The sequence below is a fragment of the Microtus oregoni genome, unplaced genomic scaffold (genome assembly GCF_018167655.1).
Source record: "Microtus oregoni isolate MIOR12 unplaced genomic scaffold, Mior012 000054F_ref0000373, whole genome shotgun sequence".
Lineage (NCBI taxonomy): Eukaryota > Metazoa > Chordata > Mammalia > Rodentia > Cricetidae > Microtus > Microtus oregoni.
In genome coordinates this window covers 4,511,641-4,535,272 of record NW_024543830.1, presented here as the reverse complement: position 1 = coordinate 4,535,272, position 23,632 = coordinate 4,511,641, and the positions used below count along the sequence as shown (strand labels likewise).

Genomic DNA, 23,632 nt, shown 5'->3' with positions numbered 1-23,632 from the left:
CCAGAGCCAGAGGAGAGCCCGCCCGCCGGCACCTCAGACAGCCCCTGGCCGGTCCTCCAGCTTTCCACCGAGAGGAAGGAGAGAGCGTCTCCGGAAACCACCGACACCATCGGCTAGAGCGGCCCGTGCTCGCAGCCCTTCCGCGTCCGCCTCAATGGTGCTCTACTTTGGAGAAGGGGCGGCGGGTTGGCCCCGAGCTTAGGCTGCTGGTCTCCGGAGGATAACATTTGGAGCTTCTAAATTAGCACTGACCCTGAGGTTAGTGAAAAACGACGCCGGAATGTGGAGGCCCTGACTCAGGGTCAAGAAGCGAAGTCCGGAACAGGAACTCGCATGAAGGGAAAGGAGCCAGGCGCCTTGGAAACGCTTTTCAAGGATGGCGACTGATGTAGGGATGTTGCACCAAAGACGGGTGGATAAGTGAAATATAGCCTCCTCTGCGACAACGTGGCAAGAGGGACAAAGACTTAGGTACTAAAGCGTTGGAGAGATAGATGAATAATGGCAGGAACAACTTGTGATAGGGAGGTAATTTTTAAAGCTCCATCCATTTCTGCTTGTGTCCCATTTGTCACAGAGTAGAAATTTAACTTGGTTCTCAAGGGAACGTAACTTCTCCTAATTGAAACACCCTGTTGAGAAGCTCTTCTTTACTTGCTGGCTTCTAAATTGAGGTTTATGGCTAGGGAATGATACTTTGTACTCCCACGGAGCGATGGGCCGTAGTTATTTGTATCTATGTCAGATTGCAAGTCATTTGCACACACACACAAACACACACTTTTTTTTTTAGAGGTCTTACTCTGTGGACCAAGTTTGTTTGGTATTCATTATGTAGCCCACGTGAGCCTTGATTACAAATGTGAGCCCTCATACCTAGATAAATCCAATCTTTAAAGATTATTGAAACCACATATAATCCCATAAAAGTAAATAAAATAGAGGAAAATGGCCTTTTTTTTTTTTTGAGACAGGGTCTCACGTAGCCAGGCTGGCATGGAACTCAGTGTGTAACCTTGAACCCCTGACCCTTCTGCCTTCACCTCTCAAGTGTACAATTACAGGCATACACCACCATACCTGACTTTAGAAAATACATTTGATGTTTAGTTTTTTCAGTCTTTTGTTTTGATGGGTGGGCATATCACCCACCAGAGTCTCACTGTCCAGTACAAGCTGACTTTGAACTCACTTTGTACCCCAGGTTGGCCTGGAACTATTAATCCTTTTGTTTCTGCCTCCTGAGTGCTGGAATTGCAGACAGTGTACACCATCATACCCAGCCATCACAATACTGATATTACTACACATTACAAGTAATGTTTTGCTACTTATAGTGTGCAAAGTCATTTTAAATATTGACGTAGTGTGTACTCATTTAATTTATTGACAGATGCTGAGCTGTTTTAGTATACAGTGCAAGTATTATGAAGAGAACAAATGGCGTGGTTTTTTTATTATTATTTCCATGGAATAAAGGATCCCAAATTAAAGTATTAAAGCACATATATGCAAGATTTTAAGGTTTTGATGTGCATTGTCAAGTTGCCTTCTAGGAAAAAAAAATATGTGAATTTATATCGTTGTTCTTTCCTAGTTCTGAGGCTCCAGGCACAATGACTCAAGCAGAAATTAAACTGTGCTCTTTATTGCTGCAAGAGCATTTTGGTGAGATTGTGGAAAAAATTGGAGTCCACCTAATCAGAACCGGCAGCCAGCCTCTTAGAGTAATTGCCCATGACACGGGAACATCCCTGGACCAGGTATGTTTAGAGAATACCAGTTTGCTCTCTTTTGCTTCTTTAATTCATTTCCTTCAGCCACCTTTTAACAGTGGTACTCCTTCCCCTAGAAAATAGAAATAAAAAAGCCTGCCCTATGATCAGAATCACCATGGGGTGGGGTGGGGGTGTGGTATTGTACTTAGGCCCCAGCGTGCTGCTCCTCAGAGTGTCCTTAGCTGGTCTTTGCTGTCCCCACGCCACCCTCCTTCATTCACAGTAAGTCTACTAATCTGGCACTGTCTTTAAGGAATAAAAATGATAGGCAAAACAGGTCAGTTGTGGCGTGAAAGATTTTTGTCGTGGTCCTGGCTGAGGAGGTAGCTCAGTTGGTGGAGTGACTTCATAGTATGTAGGATTTTCTGGTTCGATCTCCAGCACTTCATAAAACTGGGTGTGGTGATTTATGTTTATGATCCCAGCACTTGAAAGGTGAAAGCTCAGAAGTTCAAGGTCATCTGGGCTACCTTGGGCTCCATGAGACCCTGATTCAAAACGGAAAACTAAAAGAAAGATAGAGATCAAGGATAAAATGGGCATCATAGCAAGGAATTCTCTTGATCTCTTCCACTGACATTTGGTTCTTATTAACTACAGTAATACAAAGAGGAAGTAAGAGTCTATGTGCAGTCAAGTCAAATTCAGTCCCTGTCCTGTCATGGCGGGAACTGGCCCAGATGGCTGCCACAACAAGTTCTGCAGCTCATGGGCCCTGGGTCCCCTGTCCTGGGACCTGGGGATAAGTTTGGCTGCAGACATTGTACTGTAGGCATAGGAGTCCTTGGTGCAGACAAGAGGCAGGTCCTGTTGGGATGGGTCTGTGTTGTTTCAACTCAGACCGAGTTGCTTTTAAAAATAAACCCAAAACGATTCAGTAAACTCTTGGCTAGTGATCAGATACTTCCTAAGCTGTCGGGGGTGGGCGGTATTGCCAGCGGTCATGAGCTACTTAGCTCCAGGTCTTTCTTCTCCTTCTTTGGGTCCCATCTAGGTGAAAAAAGCGCTTTGTGTCCTCATCCACCATAACCTGGTGATCTATCGTGTGCATAAGCGCAGTGTGGTGGAGTATGAAGCCCAGTGTAGCCGGGTGTTGCGAATGCTTCGGTATCCCCGGTACATCTATACTACCAAAACGCTGTACAGTGACACCGGCGAGCTGATTGTTGAGGAGCTCCTGTTGAATGGCAAAATGACAATGTCAGCTGTGGTGAAGAAAGTAGCAGACCGACTCACGGAGACCATGGAGGGTCAGTACTGGGTCTACAGCTCTGAGCGAAAGCCTAGGTTGGCTGGCAGCGCCATCCTCTTAGGCCTTCTCACCTGCCTCTTTCCTCTGTTTTACAGATGGCAAGACCATGGACTATGCCGAGGTGTCAAATGCGTTTGTGCGACTTGCAGACACTCACTTTGTACAGCGCTGTCCTCTGGTTCCTGCCCCTGGCAGTTCTGACCCTGAGCCACCACTACCTGCCCCGACTCTTGTCATTAATGAGAAGGACATGTACCTAGTTCCTAAACTGAGCTTGATAGGTAAGGAATTTCCATCCTTGAACTGTGTTTTGCCCTAATTGTGGCTTCTTCTTGACTGATTATTTTTTTTTTTTTTTTTTTTTTGGATTTTTCGAGACAGGGTTTCTCCATAGTTTTTGGTTCCTGTCCTGGAACTAGCTCTTTTTTTTTTTTGGTTTTTCGAGACAGGGTTTCTCTGTGGCTTTGGAGCCTGTCCTGGAACTAGCTCTGTAGACCAGGCTGGTCTCGAACTCACAGAGATCCGCCTGCCTCTGCCTCCCGAGTGCTGGGATTAAAGGTGTGCGCCACCACCGCCCTGGAACTAGCTCTTGTAGACCAGGCTGGCCTCGAACTCACAGAGATCCGCCTGCCTCTGCCTCCCGAGTGCTGGGATTAAAGGCGTGCGCCACCACCGCCCAGCTTGACTGATTTTTTTTTTTTTATGTGAATGAACATGTGATTGTTGACCAGGTACTTGCTGTGTGCCAGTCGCTGTCGTATGTAATAATGGAAAACCCCTGTTCCTTTCTGAGAAGACATTATCAGTCACAGAGATAGGTTATACACCATGGTGAGGGCTGTGGAGAAGCTGGGTATGGAGGAACTGATTTGTGAAGTGGGTAAAAGTTAGGCTTTTCTGAGAAAGTGGAATTTGATTTGGGTCTTGAAGAAGTAGGCCCTACTAAGGCAACAGAAGATGATTTTATTTTGGTTTTTGTTTGGTTTGGTTTGGATTTTCAATACAGGGTTTCTCTGTCGCTTTGCAGCCTGTCCTGGAACTCTTTCTGTAGACCAGGCTAGCCTCAAACTCTGAGAGATCCACCTGCCTCTGCCTCCCAAGTGCTGGGATTAAAGGCGTGCGCCACCACCACCCAGCAAAGATGAAGTGGGTTTTTATGGTAGGGGGTTGTTTGTTTGTTTGTTTGTTCTTTTCTGTTTTTTTTTTTTCAAGGTTTTTTAGGGTTTCTCTGTAGCTTTGGGAATCTGTCCCAGAACTAGTTCTTGTAGACCAGGCTGGCCTCAAACTCACAGAGATCCACCTGCCTCTGCCTCCCAAGTACTGGTATTAAAGGTGTGTGCCTCCACTGCCTGGCGAAGGTGAGTATTTTTAAGACTAGTGTATAATAAGAAAAAGAAACCGAGCATTAGAGAAAGTGAAAGGTCAGTGTTGAAGCAAAGCGAGCAAAGTTCAGAGAAGCTTGAGAGAAGGCGAGAACGTGGAGGAACTAGATAAACCCGGCATTGTAGAGTGTCTGAGCTTTAACCTAAGAGCAAAGGGAGACTACTCAGGTTTTAAGCAGGAACATGACATGATCTGACTTACATTGTAACTGTCTAATAAAGGCTGAAAGGATAGGGCAAAGGTAAGTGAGGCAAACTAACAAAAGAGTAGATATAGAAGCTGTAAGAAGACAAGTATCGCCAGGCAGTGGTGGCACACACCCTTAATTCCAGTACTGGGAAAACTGAGGCAGAGGGATCTCTGTGAGGTCAAGGCCAATTCCAGGACAGCCAGGGCTATTACACAAAGAAACCCTGTCTCGAAAAAACAAAAAAAGAAAAGGATCCGGCTGGGCGGTGGTGGCGCACGCCTTTAATCCCAGCACTTGGGAGGCAGAGGCAGGCGGATCTCTGAGTTCGAGACCAGCCTGGTCTACAAGAGCTAGTTCCAGGACAGGCTCCAAAACCAAAAAAAAAAGAAAAGGATCAAGAATGACATCTGTGTGCCTGACCTGCACCCATGGGAGCATGATGGTACCTTTCACTGAAAGGACACATAGGAGGACGGGCAGTTTGATGGCAAAGACTATGCATTTTCTTTCTTGCTTTCTTCCTTTTTTTTCTTTCTTTTTTCTTTGAATAATTTATTTTTATTTTATGTGCATTGATGTTTTACCTGCATGTATGTCTGTGTGAGGGTGTCGGATCCCCTGGGGAACAGAAGTTAGATACAGACAATCGTGAGCTCTCTTGTGGGTACTGAGAATTAAGCCCAGGTTCTCTGAAACAACAGCCAGTGCTCTTAACCACTGAGCCATCTCTCCAGCCCCAGGATTTTTTTTCTGGTTTTTTTACTTTGGTTTGGTTTGGTTTTGGTTTTTGGCTTTTGGGTTTGTTTTTTTTTTCTTTGTTTTTCAAGAGAAGTTCTCACTATGTAGCTCCAGCTATCATGGAACTCACTCTGTAGACGACGCTTGCCTGGAACTCAGAAATCCACCCGCCTCTGCCTCCCCAATACCCAGTTTTAAGACTGGATTTTTTTAAAACATACTGAGTTTTAGATGATACCCTCATTGATTTGAGTTTCTTACAGCTCCTAAACAACTCTAACTTGAGGCAGCTACGTACATCTTTGGGATAAAGAGGCACCGGCTTCATTTCCTGTCATCATATGATATATAATCTAATAGTTCAGTATTTTATTTGGCAGGAAAAGGTAAGAGAAGGCGATCATCTGATGAAGATGCTGCTGGAGAGCCCAAGGCCAAGAAACCAAAATACCCAGATAACAAAGAGGTAATGGGGCTTTCTGATTAGCAATCCTCACCCTGGAGCCACCCAGAAACAGCCCTCGGATAACATGCGCCAACAGAACCTAAATATTTCTGGCTAAGAAAAGGAATAGGAATAGACCAATGGAAATGGAATTCTCCTACTACCTCTGCTTATTTCTCCCCTCCCCTCTTTTTACCAAGGAACAGTGAGAATGCCTGAGAACGGGAGGGACTCCGTGGAAGGAATGTCCCATTCCCTTCTGAGGCTAATTTATTTCACTGCAAAATGGGACCAACTTACACAAAAGAGGAAGCAGGGCTAGTATGGTATTTGCATCCCTTTAGCCCCAGCATTTGGGATGCAGAGCCAGGAGGATCTCTGTGAGTTCCAGGGCAGCCAGGGCTACCCAGGGAGACCTTGTCTCAAAAAGAGAAGAGAGACTTTGGCCAGGAATGTAGCCCAGTTGGTAGATAGCTTGCCTGGCATGAGTAAGACCTGAGTTTGATTCCCAGTACCAAATAAAGGCAGAAGTGGTCCCCATTGTGATAACCATGCCTTTAATCACAGCACTTGGAAGGAGACCAGCAGATCTCTGTAAATTGGAAGCCAGTCTGCTCTACATAATGAGTTCCAGAACAGCCAGAGCTACACAGTGAGACCCTGTCTCAGACGAAACAAACCATAAGTGGCGCACAACCTATAATTCCAGCACTCAGAAGGTAGAGGCAAGAGATTCAGAAGTTTAGGGTTATCCCTGGCTACAAAGTAAGTCTAAGGCCAACCTGGGTTACATGAAACCCTGCCCCCACCCTCACCCCCCCCCCAAAAAAAAAGAAAAGAGAACCTAGATAAAGTTCAAGATTTCAGTATGGCAGGAATACATAGACCTATGAGGATTAGTGGTGAGGCCTAAGTCTAGAAAAAAGTGTTTAAGCCTGAACTTTTGTGTGCACATATCCTACTAGCACCCATATAAAGATGGCTAATGAACATCTCAAGCCAAGTGTGGCGGTGCATGCTTTGTATCCCACTACTAGAGAGACTGATACAGGAGGATTACTGCAAATTCAAGGCCAGCCTACTACATAAGAAGTCCCCATCTTTAAACAAATTAAAATAAAATAAAAAAGCATCTCAAAAACATGGCCAGGAGCTGGGGCGATAATTCGGAGGGTAAATGAGCTGCTGCACAGGCCTGAGAAACTAGAACCCACCTAGAGCCAGGTGTGGGAGCACACCTCTAATCCAGGTGTTCCTGAGACGAGACACGAGCCAAGGCTGAGTCTCCTGAAGCTCACAGGCCAGCTGTCCTGCTATATAAGGAGTCAAAGAGCCCCTGTCTCAAAGCAAGGCAGAATTTGAAGACTGACCCCTGAAGTTGTCCTTTGCTCTCCACACACATGCTATGGCACACATAGTACCATACCTGCATACACACACCACACGCCCATACCTAGACATAGAATTAAGCACATATACTCCCAACAGAAAAGGAAATTAGCATAACCAACACAGAATAATTGATTTCCTATTCCCATACACCTGCCCCCTCCTAAGCCTCCTTTTTTTAGTAATAGTTACCCACTACCATGTTAGGCAAAATCCTTGAAATTCTTATATCTCACTAATACATATCAGTCCATTTTCCAAAATTTTCTCCTATCCAACTATTTCTTACCTTTCCTGTTCTCTCCCTAGTCTAAGTGACTATATTGTCTCTTTGTGTGTGTATAAAGGGGGATTATATGACATGTGTTAGTACACATGCCTGTGCAGATATGCACTGGAGCCACAGGAGAGCATCAGATGGCCTCTAGCAATCCCTGCCTTATCCTTTGAGGCCTCTTCTCTCCCTGAACCTGGGTCTTGTGGGTTTTTTGTTGTTTGTTCGTTTGTTTGTTTGTTTTTCTTGGCCCCAACAACCCTTTGCCCTTACAGTGCTGAAATTACAGGCATCTATGAGATCATGTCTGGCTTGCTATGTGGGTGCTGGGGGTTCAAACTCAGATACTTATGGTTGGACAACAAATCTTTTATCTACTGAGCCATCTCTCTAGCCCCCAAGACTATCATCTCTTGTCAGCACTTCTCCAGACTCTTCTCAGTGGTCTCCCTTCTTGCATTCTTACCCATTTAATGACCAGAAGTACTTTTTAGCTAGGTGTAGTGGTAAATGCTTGTAATCCTAGCACTTGGGAGATAGAGGCAGGAAGAGCCAGAGTTCATGGTCACCCTCAGTTATATAGTAAGTTCAGTGCTAGCCTGAGCTACATGAGACCCTGGCTGAAAAAAGAAGAAGAAAGCCAAGCTAAGGACTATTAAAAGCTACAAATGTGATCTACAAATGTTAGTCTGTAGGCTATGGATATGGCCCAACCCAAAATCACAGGAAGGTCCCTGGGGCTCACTAGCCATCCTGGCCTACTTGGTAAGTTCAAACTCCAGAAGAGACACTGTTTTAGAAAACAACAAAAGTAGATGTCTATGGTCTAGAAAGATCTTCACAATTAAGAGCACCTCCTATTCTTCCAGAAGACCAGAACTGGATTCCTAACACCTGTGTCTGTAATTCAACACCTTCTGGCCACCTTGGAGCCCCACACACATGTGGCAGACACACAAAGAAAGAAATCTTGAGGGGCTGGAGAGATAGTTCAGCAGTTAAGGGCACTTGCCTTTGCAGCGGACCCAGGTGTGGTTCCTATCACCCACATGATAGCTTAAAACTGTCTATAACTCCAGTCCCAGGGGATCTGATATCCACTTCTGGAGTCCACAGGCACCAAACATGCACTTGCTACAGGCACATACATGTACATTTGAGGGTAATGGACAAAAATTAACAGGGAGCAGGAGGAAGGTAAGTTCAGGGAACTTGAGTTAGAATTTGCCAGGGCACACTAACCCACACTCTTGAATTCTTTTTCTCTAACCCATTTATTTGCCACAGTATAGCAAAACAAATGGAACTTTAAAAATCTAAAATCTACTTTTCTTTTGAGGCAGGAGATATTTTTTATTATATTTATTGAGCTCTACATTTTTCTCTGCTCCCCTCCCTGCCTCTCCCCCTTCCCCCTTCAATCCTCCCCCAAGGTCCCCATGCTCCCAATTTACTCAGGAGATCTTGTCTTTTTATACATTTTACTTCCCATGTAGATTAGATCTATATAAGTCTCTCTTAATGTCCATATTGTTGTCTAAGTTCTCTGGGATTGTGGTTTGTAGGCTGGCTTTCTTTGCTTTATGTTTAAAAACCACCTATGAGTGAGTACATGTGATAATTGTCTTTCTGGTTCTGGGTTACCTCACTCAAAATAATGTCTTCTAGTTCCATCCATTTTCCTGCAAAATTCAAGCTGTCCTTATTTTTTTCTGCTGTGTAGTACTCCACTGTGTAAATGTACCACATTTTTTTTTTTATCCATTCCTTGATCGAGGGACATTTAGGTTGTTTCCAGGTTCTGGCTATGACAAACAGAGCTGCTATGAACATAGTTGAGCACATGTCCTTGTGGCACGATTGAGCGTCCTTTGGATATATACCCCAAAGTGGTATTGCTGGGTCTTGAGGAAGGTTGTTTCCTAATTTTCTGAGAAATCGCCACACTGACATCCAAAGGGATTGTACCAGCTTGCATTCCCACCAGCAATGCAGAAGTGTTCCCTTTTCCCCGCCACAACCTCTCCAGCATAAATTGTCATCAGTGTTTTTGATTTTGGCCATTCTTAGAGGTGTAAGATAGAATCTCAGAGTTGCTTTGATTTGCATTTCTCTGATGACTAAAGATGTTGAACATTTCCTTAAGTGTCTTTCAGCCATTTTAGATTCCTCTGTTGAGAGTTCTCTGTTTAGGTCTGTACTCCATTTTTTTTATTGGATTATGTGATCTTTTGGTGTCCAATTTCTTGAATTATTTGTATATATTGGAGATCTGACCTCTGTCTGATGTGGGGTTAGTGAAGATCTTTTCCCATTCTATAGGCTGTCATTCTGTCTTGTTGACCGTGTCATTTGCTTTACAGAAGCTTTTCAGTTTCTCTCAATGTCTATGCTGCTGGGGTTTTATTTAGGAAGTGGTTCCCTGTGCCAGTGCGTTCAAGTGTACTTCCCACTTCCTGTTCTATAAGGTTCAGTGTGGCTGGCTTTATGTCTTTGATCCATTTGGACTTGAGTTTTGTGCATGGTGCTAGATATGGGTCTATTTTCATTTTTCTACATGTTGATATCCAGTTATGTCAGCACCACTTGTTAAATATGCTTTTTTTTCTATTTGTTATTTTTTGCTTCTTTATCAAATATCAGGTGTTCGAAGATGTGTGGGTTGATATCCGGGTTTTCTATTCGGTTCCATTGGTCCTCCTGTCTGTTCTTATGCCAATACCAGGCTGTTTTCAGTACTGTAGCTCTGTAGTAGAGTTTGAAGTCAGGGATTGTGATGCCTCCAGAAGTTCTTTTATTGCCCAAGATTGTTTTGGCTATCCTGGGTTTTTTGATTTTCCAAATGAAGTTGAGTGCCATTCTTTCAAGGTCTTTGAAGAATTTTGCTGGGATTTTGCTGGGCATTACATTGAATCTGTAGATTGCTTTTGGTAAGTTTGCCTTTTTTACTTTATTAATTCTGCCTACCCAAGAGCATGGGAGGTCTTTCCACTTTCTGGTATTTTCTTCAATTTCTTTCTTCAAAGATTTAAAGTTCTTGTCATACAAGTCTTTCACTTTTTTTTGTTAGAGTTATTCTGAGCTATTTTATGCTATTTGTGGCTATTGTGAAGGGTGTTGATGCTCTGATTTCTTCCTCAGCCCTTTTATCATCTGTGTACAGGAGGGCTACTGATTTTTTTGAGTTAATCTTGTATCCTGCTACATTGCTGAAAGTGTTTATGAGTTGTAGAAGTTCCTTGGTAGAATTTTTGGGATCACTTATGTAAACTATCATATCATCAGCCAACAGTGAGAGTTTGATTTCTTCTTTTCCAATTTGTATCCCCTTGATCTCCCTTTGGTGTCTTATTGCTCTAGCTAGGACCTCAAGAACTGTATTGAATAGGTATGGAGAGAGTGGACAACTTTGTCTTGTTCCTGGTTTCAGTGGAATCACTGGGAGTTTCTCTCCATTTAGTTTGATATTGGCTGTTGGCTTGTTGTATATTGCCTTAATTATGTTTAGGTATGTTCCTTGTATCCTGCTCTCTTCAAGACCTTTATCATGAAGGGATGTTGTATTTTGTCAAATGCTTTTTCGACATCTAATGAGATGATCGTGTGGTTTTTATTTTTCAGTTTGTTTATATGGTGGATTACGTTGACAGATTTTCGTTTGTTGAACCATCCCTGCATCTGTGGGATAAAGCTGACTTGGTCATGGTGGATGATGGTTCTGATGTGTTCTTGGATTCTTTTTGCTAGTATTTTATTTAGTATTTTTGCATCAATTGTTCATGAGTGAGATTGGTCTGTAGTTCTCTTTCTTGGTATTGTCTTTCTGTGGTTTGGGTATCAGGGTAATTGTGGCCTCATAAAAAGAGTTTGGCAATGTTCCCTCTGTTTCTATTGTGTGGAATAATTTGAGGAGTATTGGTATTAGTTCCTCTTTGAAAGTTTTGTAGAATTCTGAGCTAAAACCATCTGGTCCTGGGCTTTTTTTTGGTTGGGAGACTTTTGATAACTGTTTCTATTTCTTCAGCAGTTGTAGGTCTGTTTAATTTGCTTATCTGGTCTTGATTTAATTTTGGTAAGTGATATTTATCCAGAAAGTTTTCCATTTCCTTTAACTTTTCCAATTTTGTGGAGTACAGGTTTTCAAAATATGACCTGATGATCCTCTGTATTTCCTCCGTGTCTGCGGTTATGTCCCCCTTTTCATTTCTGATTTTTTTTTATTTTTTTTTGTTTGAAATATTTATTTATTTATTATGTATACAATATTCTTTCTACATGTATGCCTGCAGGCCAGAAGAGGGCACCAGACCTCATTACAGATGGTTGTGAGCCACCATGTGCTTGCCGGGAATTGAACTCAGGACCTTTAGAAGTTGGAAGAGCCGGCAATGCTCTTAACCGCTGAGCCATCTCTCCAGCCCCCCATTTCTGATTTTTTTTAATTGGGATATTCTCTCTCTGCCTTTTTGTTAGTTTAGATAAAGGTTTGTCTATTTGTTGAAAAATCTAAAATTTTACACTGTATTTCAATGTTTCTTCTCCTTTTCTCTCCTCAGCCCAGTCCAGATGATGGGATTTATTGGCAAGTCAACCTTGAGAGATTCCACCAGCACTTCCGTGACCAAGCAATTGTGAGCGCAGTTGCAAACCGAATGGACCAGGTAATGTCTAAGTGGGTCACCCAGTGTTCAGCAAGGAGTAAGGTCGATCGTTCAGGTGGTTGTCAGATGTGGCCCCTGGCTCAGAGGCAGCAACAGTGAATTCTGAATTCTAGTTTATTTTTTCAGACAAGCAGCGAGATTGTGCGGACAATGCTTCGGATGAGTGAGATTACCACTCCCTCTAGTGCCCCGTTTACCCAGCCACTGTCTTCTAATGAGGTATACTTCAATTTTCTTTTTTCGGTTTTTGTTTTGTTGTTGTATTTGGGGTTTTGTTTTGGTCTTTCTATGTAGCCCTGGCAATCCTGGAACTTCCTGTGTTGTCACTGAAATCAGAGATCTACCTGCCTCTGCCTCCCCAGTGCTGAGTTCAGGGTCTGCACCACCACTCCTGGTTCAGCTCCCCATCTTCGTGCTAGCTTCCTGATAGCCATAGGTATCATAGCAGTTATTAGATGTAGCTCATAGGGTTATGTTGATGCCTGTTCCTTAGGGCAAAAGGGGTTTTCTCTTGTTTGGAGTGGAGCAAGGATTTCTTGGAAATGGTAAGCACTAAAACATTTAACCACTTAAGATCTAACTTTTTTTTTTTTTTTTTTTTCGAGACAGGGTTTCTCTGTAGCTTTGGTGCCTGTCCTGGAACCAGCTCTTGTAGACCAGGCTGGCCTCGAACTCCCAGAGATCCACCTGCCTCTGCCTCCCGAGTGCTGGGATTAAAGGCGTGCGCCACCACCGCCCGGCTTAAGATCCAACTTTTATAAATGTTAAGCCTTTGGGCCTGGAGAGGTGGCTCAGTGTTTGAGGGCACTGACTGCTCTTCCAGAGGACTCAGGCTCAGTTCTCAGCACACACAAGGCAGCGCCCAGGAGTCTGTAACTCCGATTCAAAGGGATCTATTCCCACTTCTGGCTTCATTGGGCACTGCACACACATGATATACATACATTCGTGCAGACATAGCATATACACGTAAGGAAATCTTTAAATAAAACCAGGCGTGGTGGCACACGCCTTTAATCCCAGCATTCAGGACACAGAGGCAAGTGGATCTCTAAATTCAAGGCCAGACTGGTTTACAAAGTTAACAGCCAGGGCTACACAGTGAAACTTTATCTCAAAATACAAATGATTAAATCTCCAAAAAAAAAAATCTTTAAGTCAAGTTAAATAACTGTCAAGTAAAATTTATATCTCGTTGTTTTAAGATACTAGTAGCTAGGTGTGCTGGCATACCTGGAATCCTACCTATTCAGAAGGCTGCTGAGGATTGCTTGAGCTCAGGAGTTTAAAGCTAGGCTGGACAGCAGCAGGAAGGCTATCTTACCATTATATATCCATATATGGGTTCTGATGAAAGCCTTGGCGGTTGAAACATTACATTTCTATTACTTTTATAATTATACTTATTTAGATGTTGTCACTATACTTTATATTGTTTCTAAGTTTTTGTAGTTGGTTAGTTTGAGATAGGGTCTCTGCTGACATCAAACTTGCTCTGTAGACAAGGCTGGCCTCTGTCTCCCTGGTGCTATGATTAAAGGCCCTACTTTCTGAGTTTGTGACCCTTGTAAATTTCATGAGTTTCCTGAGCCTTGTAAGTTTTAGCTTCCAGAGTCTTAAGAGCCTCCCTGCAGAATGAAAGGTTTAACTTTGGAGGCTATGGCTACACAACAACCCATAATCTCCTAACCCAGCCTTTGGGGTAGCCAGGATTAATTACAGGCACACACCACTGTACTTGGTTAGTTTATCACTGGACATTTGGGTTGTTTCTTCTTTTACTCCGTTTCTATCAGAGTCTGACTATGTAGTGCTGGCTGTTTAGAATGCACTATGTAGATTAGGCCCCAAACTCAGAGATCCACCTGCCTCTGTCTCCCCAGTCCTAAGATTAAAGGCATGTGTCCCTCTCGGCCTTTTATATGAATTTTTTAGACATTTTTATGTTTGTAATCCGAATTAGGACATCTGGAGTAACATGTTAACAGTTCTGCATCCCCAGGCCCCACTTCCAGCATCCCCTTCTGTTCCACAGATCTTCAGGTCCCTGCCTGTTGGCTATAACATCTCTAAGCAAGTCCTCGATCAATACCTTACGCTGTTGGCAGATGACCCCGTAAGTCTCCCCACCCACTTGGTCTGTTTATAATTTATCTCTACCACTAAATCCTAATATCCACTATAGTCGGAGCTGTCTGCTTCAGAGTCTTGACCAGATTGGTCTATAGGAAACAAATTAATCACTAGACTTTACACCAATTAACACCATTTGCTCTCTTTTAACAGCTAGAGTTTATTGGAAAGTCTGGCGACAGCGGTGGAGGAATGTATGTCATCAGTATCCTTCCCAGCTGTCTGTTCTGTCAGAACCCCTGAGATAGGAAGCAGAGGGGTAACCTAGGAAAAATTGGTGGGGGTGTTGTTGTTTTTATTGTTGTTATTGAAACAGTCTCACGTAGCCTAAACTGGTCTCAAACCCACTGTGTAGCTTAGATATTAGCACTGAAGCCCTGATCCTCTTGCCTCCACCTCCCAAGTGCTGGAAGTAGAGGCATGTACCACCACAGGAAAGGAATTTGTCAATGCCTAATATACTAAACACATTCAAAAATTGAAATAACTTTCTTAATTTTTCTGTGAGTTTTCATTGAGTTTTATTAATGAAAATATAAAGGCCTGGGACTGTCTGTAGTGATATTCATTTGTATTTTAATAAATAAAACTTGACTGAAGATCAGAATGCAAAACAGCCATACTAGTCAGCCATACAGGCCCGGTGGTAGTGGTGCACACCTTTAATTCTAGCTCTAGAGAGGAATATAAGGTGGGCTAAGACAGCAACTCGCCCTTCTTTCAATCTGAAGATTTCATAGAGGCAAGAGATCTCTAGTGGCTAACTGCTTTGCTTTTCTGACCTTCAGGTTAAACCGCAGTATCTGTCTCTGGGTTTCTATTAATCGTGCTACATCTGTCATTGCTCATAGCACCTCACGCACATCGTGCGAGGCACTGGGCCAGATCACCAGCTCCGCAGGAGAGGAAGAAGGAAGGTGGTAGAGCTGAGGCAGCGAGCTAGGAAAGGGGAGGAGTTGTTCTAACTGCTTACCGTCGGAGCAGTTTGGAGCTGAGGCAGAAAAGTCAAATGTTTCAAGTCAATCTGGGCTACATAGCAAAGACCCTGTCTCACAGAAAGAAGAGAGGGGCTGGAGAGATGACTCAGTAGTTAAGAGCACTGGTTGCTCTTCCAGGGGACTCAGGTTCAATCCCCAGCACTCACATGGCAGCTCATAGCTATCTCTAACTCCAAAATCTGACACCCTCACACATACAGGCAAAACACCTATGCACATAAAGTAAAAATAAAAAATAAGTTTACGCCGGGCAATGGTGGCGCACGCCTTTAATCCCAGCACTCAGGAGGCAGAGGCAGGTGGATCTCTGTGAGTTCGAGACCAGCCTGGTCTACAGAGCTAGTTCCAGGACAGGCTCCAAAGCCGCAGAGAAACCCTGTCTCCAAAAAAAAAAAAAAAAAACCAAAAAAAAAAATAAGTTTAAGCAAAACCCTTACAAATGGAGTTAGTTCCCAGTTTGCATGTGCACCTCCCTCTCGCCACCCCCACCACCCCCCTCCCTACCCCAGTCCTGTCTCCCAACATGGAATCGGTCATCAGAGGGCGCTGTACTTAATAAAATGATGGCCATTTTGATTTGGTTTCATTAAAAAAAAAACCTTACAAATGTTAATATACTTATATATCATACATGAAATGTAAAAAGCAAAGTATTATTTAATTTTTAGTTATAAATTAGGAATTTAGTCATGAAACTAAGTTCATGATGATGAGGCCAAAACATTACTGAATGCCCTTAATCCTCTCCATAAAGACCTCCACAAGGCATTAGCATCCCTGGCCACTGCGACTCTGGAGTCTGTCATCCAGGAGAGGTAAGAGGGCCATTGATGGGGGGTGGGCTCAGACACTTCCTCTCCACATCCCGTTGAACAGGTAATTTGGTTTTGATGGCATACCCTGCCATACTTGGTCTCATCTTTCCAGTAGAACTATTCTTCCCTATAAAACTAATTCCTAGCTAGGCAAATTAACCAGCACCCAAAGCTCTGGATACAAGATCTGTGGCACACAATGGAGTTGGCGTTTGGTGACAAGTTATGATTAACAGTACCATTACCAACTTCTGAAGCTGTAAAAGAACTCTGAGCCCTGTTCCTCTCTGCCCCTGACCCCACATGTGGATTAGTAAGTCCTACTCTGAGACCAGGAGCTAAAGTATACCCTGTGGTTCTTTGTTCTTCCAGATTTGGGTCTCGCTGTGCCAGAATATTCCGTCTGGTGTTGCAGAAGAAACACCTGGAGCAGAAGCAGGTGGAGGACTTTGCGATGATTCCTGCAAAGGAGGCAAAGGACATGTTGTATAAGATGCTCTCAGAAAACTTCATATCTCTCCAGGTAGCCACGGCTTTAGTAGAGAACTTCCCATCTCTCCAGGTAGCCACGGCTTTAGTAGCTGCTGTTCAGCATGGCTGGAGAAACTCCTGAGGAAATTACTCTGGGTCCCCAGGCAGATACTATAGCCACCTCTGAAACAGAAGAAAAGAGAAAGATTAACACAGACATAGCAAACCCACATAGGATTGTGTAGTTTAACTCTCTTGATAAGAGACAGACAACACCCAGGAAATCAGCTCACAGCTCTAACTTCCCTGCCCTATCCAGCCCATTATTCCTGAGAGCCTTAAATCTTTAATAGAGTAAGTAACTCATTCAACATATCTTGATTCTTGTAGAACTATGATGGGACCCTTTGAGGAAGCAGGTTGAATGGATTTTGGAGTCACTTCAAGCAGGTCAACCGCCGTCATTTTGTATCTGTAAAATGGCGGTGGATGATGCTGTAAGAACCGTGATTTGGACCAGCTGTGGTAGTGTGTACCTATAATCCCCAGTACAGAGGAGGCTGAGGCTGAAGGGTTGAAAATTTGAGGCCAGCATACGCTTAACAGTATCACACTGTCTCAATTATTAATAAATAAGGTCTATTATGAAAATCAAATACAATCCACCTGGCCTGTGTAGAGTTCCCTCAGTAAATATTAATTGCTTTCCCTTTTATTCGGGATGCTGATAGAAAAATGGAAAGCCAGGCGCCCTGCTTCTGTTTATGACTGATTATGTCATAAACAGAATCACTACTGATTGGCCAGGAAAGAAAAGTCTTAGAAATGAGGACTGAGAGTGCCAGGTGGATGGGTGTCTACTAGTTCCAAAGAACAGTCTCTTTATTTCTGCGGACAAACAGGAAATTCCTAAAACCCCAGACCACGCGCCATCCAGGACCTTCTATCTGTACACCGTGAATGTGCTGTCGGCCGCCAGGATGCTGTTGCACAGGTGCTATAAGGTAATCGTGCGGTTTTCTCCCCTCCCTCGCCGACGGCCTCGCCCTTCTCCTTCGTCCACTCCACACCAGTGAAACAGAACCATTGGCATTTCTTGTCTGTCTTCTCTTTCCTCAGAGCATAGCCAACCTGATAGAAAGGCGGCAGTTTGAAACGAAGGAAAACAGGTGAGTGTGCTCTCCATTGAACCTTTGTATTTCTCTTTTCCTCTCTCTCTCTCAGACATAGCTTGTTTTTATGTTATTTTCCACTGAACCAGTAACTAAAACACTTCCCCATGGTGACAGTTCTCCTTTACCCGGCACTCTGGGCCCCAGCACTTTTTCAGTCACATTCTTCACGGTCCAAGCCTAAGGGAAAACTTGCTCTAGAAATAGCAACAGTAGCCCAATGCACAGTATATGGCATTGAGTCATAGGTTTGGGTTGGCATAGCCATGCCTTAGTTTACACTTGGTGACTGCACCCCCAATTAAATAAGTTTGCAAATTAGGAAGCATGTGCTTGACCCCAGAGTTTAAGTGCAACTAAGAGGCAATAAATGTTTTAGAAACAAAGTTACGTTTGTGATTAAGGTATGGGCAGAGTCTGTAGCTGAAACATAGAAGGAAGGAACTGGCCTCTGAGTTAGAGGGCAGGAGAATCTCAGAGATAAGGAAATACGTCAAAGCTTTGTCTGTCTGATAGGCGGCTACTAGAAAAGTCTCAGAGGGTAGAAGCCATCATTGCATCAATGCAGGCCACGGGTGCAGAGGAGGTGCAGCTGCAGGAGATAGAGGAGATGATCACAGCCCCTGAGCGGCAGCAGCTGGAGACGCTGAAACGCAACGTTAACAAGTAAGTGGTGGGTCCAGACTCTGCTTAACGATGCCTTTCAAGCAAATATGATTCACTGCCTAATCTCCTCCAATTTAGTGAGCAAACCTAAGTGCAGCATCATCTTTCCTAGCCTAATTAAAAGAATTGAACCTACCAGGCAGGCATGGTGGCACACGTCTTTAAATCCCAGCACTCCAGAGGTGCAGATCTCTATGAGTTCAAGGCCAGCCTGATCCAGGACAGCAAGGGCTGTCCTCTGTCATTCACCAAGTACTGAGAATTTTACTTCAGCCTCAAGTCTGGCATTTCATCTTGATTCTTCGTTACCTCTTACCTAGAGCATTGCAATAACTTTATCTTACAAACCATGCGTCACAATGCTCTTACAGCGTGGGGGGTGGGGGGGGTATGTGTATTCTGGGACTCCAGCCTCAGGTCCTCCCTCACACTTGGATGGCAGACAATTTACCCTCTGGTCCATCTCCCCAACCCTCGGGTAATAATATTGTCTTTAAAGTGGTTGATAGCATCCCTCTTCTAGTTGAAATGATTTATTGGCTTCCTTGCTTGTGCATATGTTTGCTCATCCTTTGATTTGGAAGGGGTTATGTTTCTTGACTAAAGGTCTCATGTAGTCATACTAGCCTTGGACTGATTCTACTGCTTCTACCACCTCCACCTCCAGAGTGCTGGGATTACAAGTGTATGTCACAACACCTGGCTAAGATGATTTATTGATTTTTTTTTTTTACAGTATAAAATCCAAATTCATTGCTGGGCCATGAAACCTTTCATAGTTTCATAGCAATGTGCCTCCATCTTCATTTCCTTTTATTCATTAAGAGGGGTTGTGTAAATTTATTAGTTCTAGTAATTTTTTATTTTTTCTTTAACTTGCCTAATTGTCTTGACTATCACCTCCAGCAGAAGACTGGAAAGGACATCTTGGCATTGTTCCTGATCTAAGGAAGGAAACTTGAGTTCTTACCATTAAGTGTGGTGTTAGCTGTGGTTTTGTCAGATTGGGGAAGTCCCTCACTCTTCTTGATTAACACTAACTCTTCACTTTCTCATGGTTTTAAAGCACACGACTCTTAAAAGTGCTGTTCTTTCTCATGGTTGTAAGTAAAAGACGCTGCCTGTGGGGCTTCAGCGGCTCCACAGTGTCTGATATGGGAGAGATATAGACGGAAGAAGGCTCTCCTGGTTCTCTCTTCTTTCCACTTGCTCAGGAATGAGCAAGCAATTCTGCATGGCCGCACCCAGCCCAGCCTCCAATTGTGACTATACTAATGAGCATAAACCCCTGGCAAATGTTTCACTTTTTCACTCAGGTTGGATGCCAGTGAGATCCAGGTAGATGAAACCATCTTCTTGCTGGAGTCATACATCGAGAGCACCATGAAGAGACCGTGACCCAGAGGAAGCAGCGCTAGGATCAAACTCAGGGCCTTTCACATGGTAGTCAAGTGCTGTACCACTGAGCTACCTCCCCAACCAGAAACCAACATCCTTCTCAGAGATCTAGGAGATAGAACAACAGGAAGAAGGTGCTTGGATGCATTCTTATCTTTAATCCTTATTGTCCTGGAACTTGCTCTGTAGACCAGGCTGGCCTCAAACTCATCGTTGATCCATCTGCCTCTGCCTCCTGAGTGCTGGGATTAAAAGAGTGTGCCATATCACCCAGCTAAATTTCTGATTCTGAGCCCCTGCTTCTGTCTTTCCCTACTGCTCATGATACACCAGAAAGAGACTGACATATTTTGTAAAATTTGTTAATAGACTTATACCCATCACTATATTCTCTCACCAAATCCTTGCAGTGGGGAGAACCTTAAATAAATGAGATTAATCATAAATTATATGTGTCAGTTCTTATCAGGAAGTCATTGAGGGGCCAACAAGATGACTTACTGGGTGACACACTTGCTGCTCAAGCATGAGGCCCTGGCTCAGGAAGCTCAGTACCCACATGAAATTTGGGTGTGATGTCTATCACCCTAGCCCTGGAGATGGGCACATCTCTGAAATTCATTAGCTAGCCAGTCAAGACAAATGGAAGAGCTTCAGGTTCTGTGAGAGACCCAGCTCAACAAATAAGACAGTGACTCAGTGGATAAGGGAGCTTGCCACCAAGGCTGATGACCTAGCTCCAGAACCCTATGGTAGAACAGAACAAACTCCCACACACTGTCCTCTAACCTCTACTTGGACACCGTGACACACACACATGCACATATGCACACAAATGTAAAAATAAGATAGGAAGCAGACCAGGGAGACACCAACCGTCAACTTCTGATCAACACACATGCACATACCTGTAACACACATGCACATACCTGTACAACACACGTGCACGTACCTGTACAACACATATGCACATACCTGTAACACACATGCACATACCTGTACAAAACATGCACATACCTGTACAACACACATGCACATACCTGTAACACACATGCACATACCTGTACAACACATGCACATACCTGTACAACACACATGCACATACCTGTACAACACATGCACATACCTGTACAACACACATGCACATACCTGTAACACACATGCACATACCTGTACAACACATGCACGTACCTGTACAACACACATGCACGTACCCGTAACACACATGCACATACCCGTAACACACATGCACGTACCTGTAACACACATGCACGTACCTGTACAACACACATGCACATACCTGTAACACACATGCACATACCTGTACAACACATGCACATACCTGTACAACACACATGCACATACCTGTAACACACATGCACATACCTGTACAACACATGCACATACCTGTACAACACAGATGCACGTACCCGTAACACACATGCACATACCTGTAACACGCATGCACATACCTGTAACACACATGCACGTACCTGTACAACACACATGCACATACCTGTAACACACATGCACATACCTGTACAACACATGCACATACCTGTACAACACACATGCACATACCTGTAACACACATGCACATGCCTGTACAACACATGCACATACCTGTACAACACAGATGCACGTACCCGTAACACACATGCACGTACCTGTAACACATGCACGTACCTGTAACACACATGCATGTACCTGTAACACATGCACGTACCTGTAACACACATGCACGTACCTGTAACACACATGCACGTACCTGTACAACACACATGCACGTACCTGTAACACACATGCACGTACCTGTAACACACATGCACGTACCTGTACAACACACATGCACATACCTGTACAACACACGTGCACATACCTGTCCAACACACGTGCACATACCTGTTCAACACACGTGCACATACCTGTAACACACATGCACATACCTGTACAACACACGTGCACATACCTGTCCAACACACGTGCACATACCTGTTCAACACACGTGCACATACCTGTAACACACGTGCACGTACCTGTACAACACACATGCACATACCTGTAACACATGCACGTACCTGTAACACACATGCACGTACCTGTAACGCTCATGCACGTACCTGTAACACACATGCACGTACCTGTAACGCTCATGCACGTACCTGTAACACACATGCACGTACCTGTAACACACATGCACATACCTGTACAACACACATGCACATACCTGTAACATACATGCACATACCTGTAACACACATGCACGTACCTGTAACGCTCATGCACATACCTGTAACACACATGCACGTACCTGTAACACACATGCACGTACCTGTACAACACACGTGCACGTACCTGTACAACACACGTGCACGTACCTGTAACACACGTGCACATACCTGTAACACACGTGCATGTACCTGTACAACACACATGCACGTACCTGTAACACACATGCACGTACCTGTAACGCTCATGCACATACCTGTAACACACATGCACGTACCTGTAACGCTCATGCACGTACCTGTAACGCACATGCACGTACCTGTACAACACACATGCACATACCTGTAACACACATGCACATACCTGTAACACACATGCACGTACCTGTAACACACATGCACGTACCTGTACAACACACATGCACATACCTGTAACACACATGCACATACCTGTAACACACATGCACATACCTGTAACACATGCACGTACCTGTAACGCTCATGCACGTACCTGTAACACACATGCACATACCTGTAACACACATGCACGTACCTGTAACACACATGCACGTACCTGTAACGCTCATGCACGTACCTGTAACACACATGCACGTACCTGTAACGCTCATGCACGTACCTGTAACACACATGCACGTACCTGTAACACACATGCACATACCTGTACAACACACATGCACATACCTGTAACACACATGCACATACCTGTAACACACATGCACGTACCTGTACAACACACGTGCACATACCTGTACAACACACGTGCACATACCTGTACAACACACGTGCACATACCTGTACAACACACGTGCACGTACCTGTACAACACACATGCACGTACCTGTACAACACACATTCACATACCTGTAACACATGCACATACCTGTAACACACATGCACATAGCTGTAACACACATGCACGTACCTGTAATGCTCATGCACATAGCTGTAACACACATGCACATACCTGTAACGCTCATGCACGTACCTGTAACACACATGCACGTACCTGTAACACACATGCACATACCTGTACAACACACATGCACATACCTGTAACACACATGCACATACCTGTAACACACATGCACGTACCTGTAACGCTCATGCACATACCTGTAACACACGTGCACGTACCTGTAACACACATGCACGTACCTGTAACACACGTGCACGTACCTGTAACACACGTGCACGTACCTGTACAACACATGTGCACGTACCTGTACAACACACGTGCACGTACCTGTACAACACACGTGCACGTACCTGTAACACATGCACGTACCTGTGCAACACACATGCACATACCTGTACAACACGTGCACACACCACACACACAAAAAAGAAGTCCAAAGCTGGGCACAAAGTGACTCACCTGTGATCCCACCAATAAGGAAGCTAAGATGGGGGGATTTCTGCAAGTTCAAGGTCAGCCTGGCCCTTTTGATAAGTTTCAGGCTAGTGTGGACAATAGAGTGAGAGCCTGTCTTAAGGAAACAAAACAAAAATTAAGTCAGTCAAGCTCATGTTGAAACATCCCTGAATTGTTACTTTTCTATTGTGATAAAACGCCATGACCAAAGGACAAGATGGCAGAATGAAGGCATGGTGGCTGGAGCT

The 23,632-nt window shown here is 44.0% G+C and overlaps 1 protein-coding gene and 1 non-coding gene across 4 annotated transcripts; both read left to right on the top strand.

The window, feature by feature from the left end:
* The first annotated feature begins 115 nt into the window (after nucleotides 1-115).
* Polr3c (RNA polymerase III subunit C) lies at nucleotides 116-20,209 on the top strand. Of its 3 annotated transcripts, none has more exons than XM_041638012.1 (15): nucleotides 116-258; nucleotides 1,598-1,763; nucleotides 2,773-3,028; nucleotides 3,126-3,311; nucleotides 5,722-5,807; nucleotides 12,006-12,110; nucleotides 12,237-12,329; nucleotides 14,146-14,226; nucleotides 14,397-14,448; nucleotides 15,996-16,056; nucleotides 16,429-16,579; nucleotides 17,430-17,531; nucleotides 17,647-17,696; nucleotides 18,216-18,365; nucleotides 19,682-20,209. In XM_041638012.1, the coding sequence occupies exons 2-15, from the start codon at nucleotides 1,617-1,619 to the stop codon at nucleotides 19,761-19,763; spliced, it is 1,602 nt and encodes a 533-aa protein (XP_041493946.1). In that variant the 5' UTR covers nucleotides 116-258; nucleotides 1,598-1,616; the 3' UTR covers nucleotides 19,764-20,209. The 3 variants fall into 3 exon arrangements, with proteins under 3 accessions (XP_041493946.1, XP_041493945.1, XP_041493947.1); XM_041638011.1 differs by having other exon boundaries at nucleotides 163-471; XM_041638013.1 differs by having other exon boundaries at nucleotides 163-528.
* On the top strand, nucleotides 2,407-2,542 carry LOC121438130. Its single transcript, XR_005973071.1, has one exon. It is a non-coding gene; the product is annotated as a small nucleolar RNA SNORA5 (small nucleolar RNA).
* Nucleotides 20,210-23,632: the final 3,423 nt, after the last annotated feature.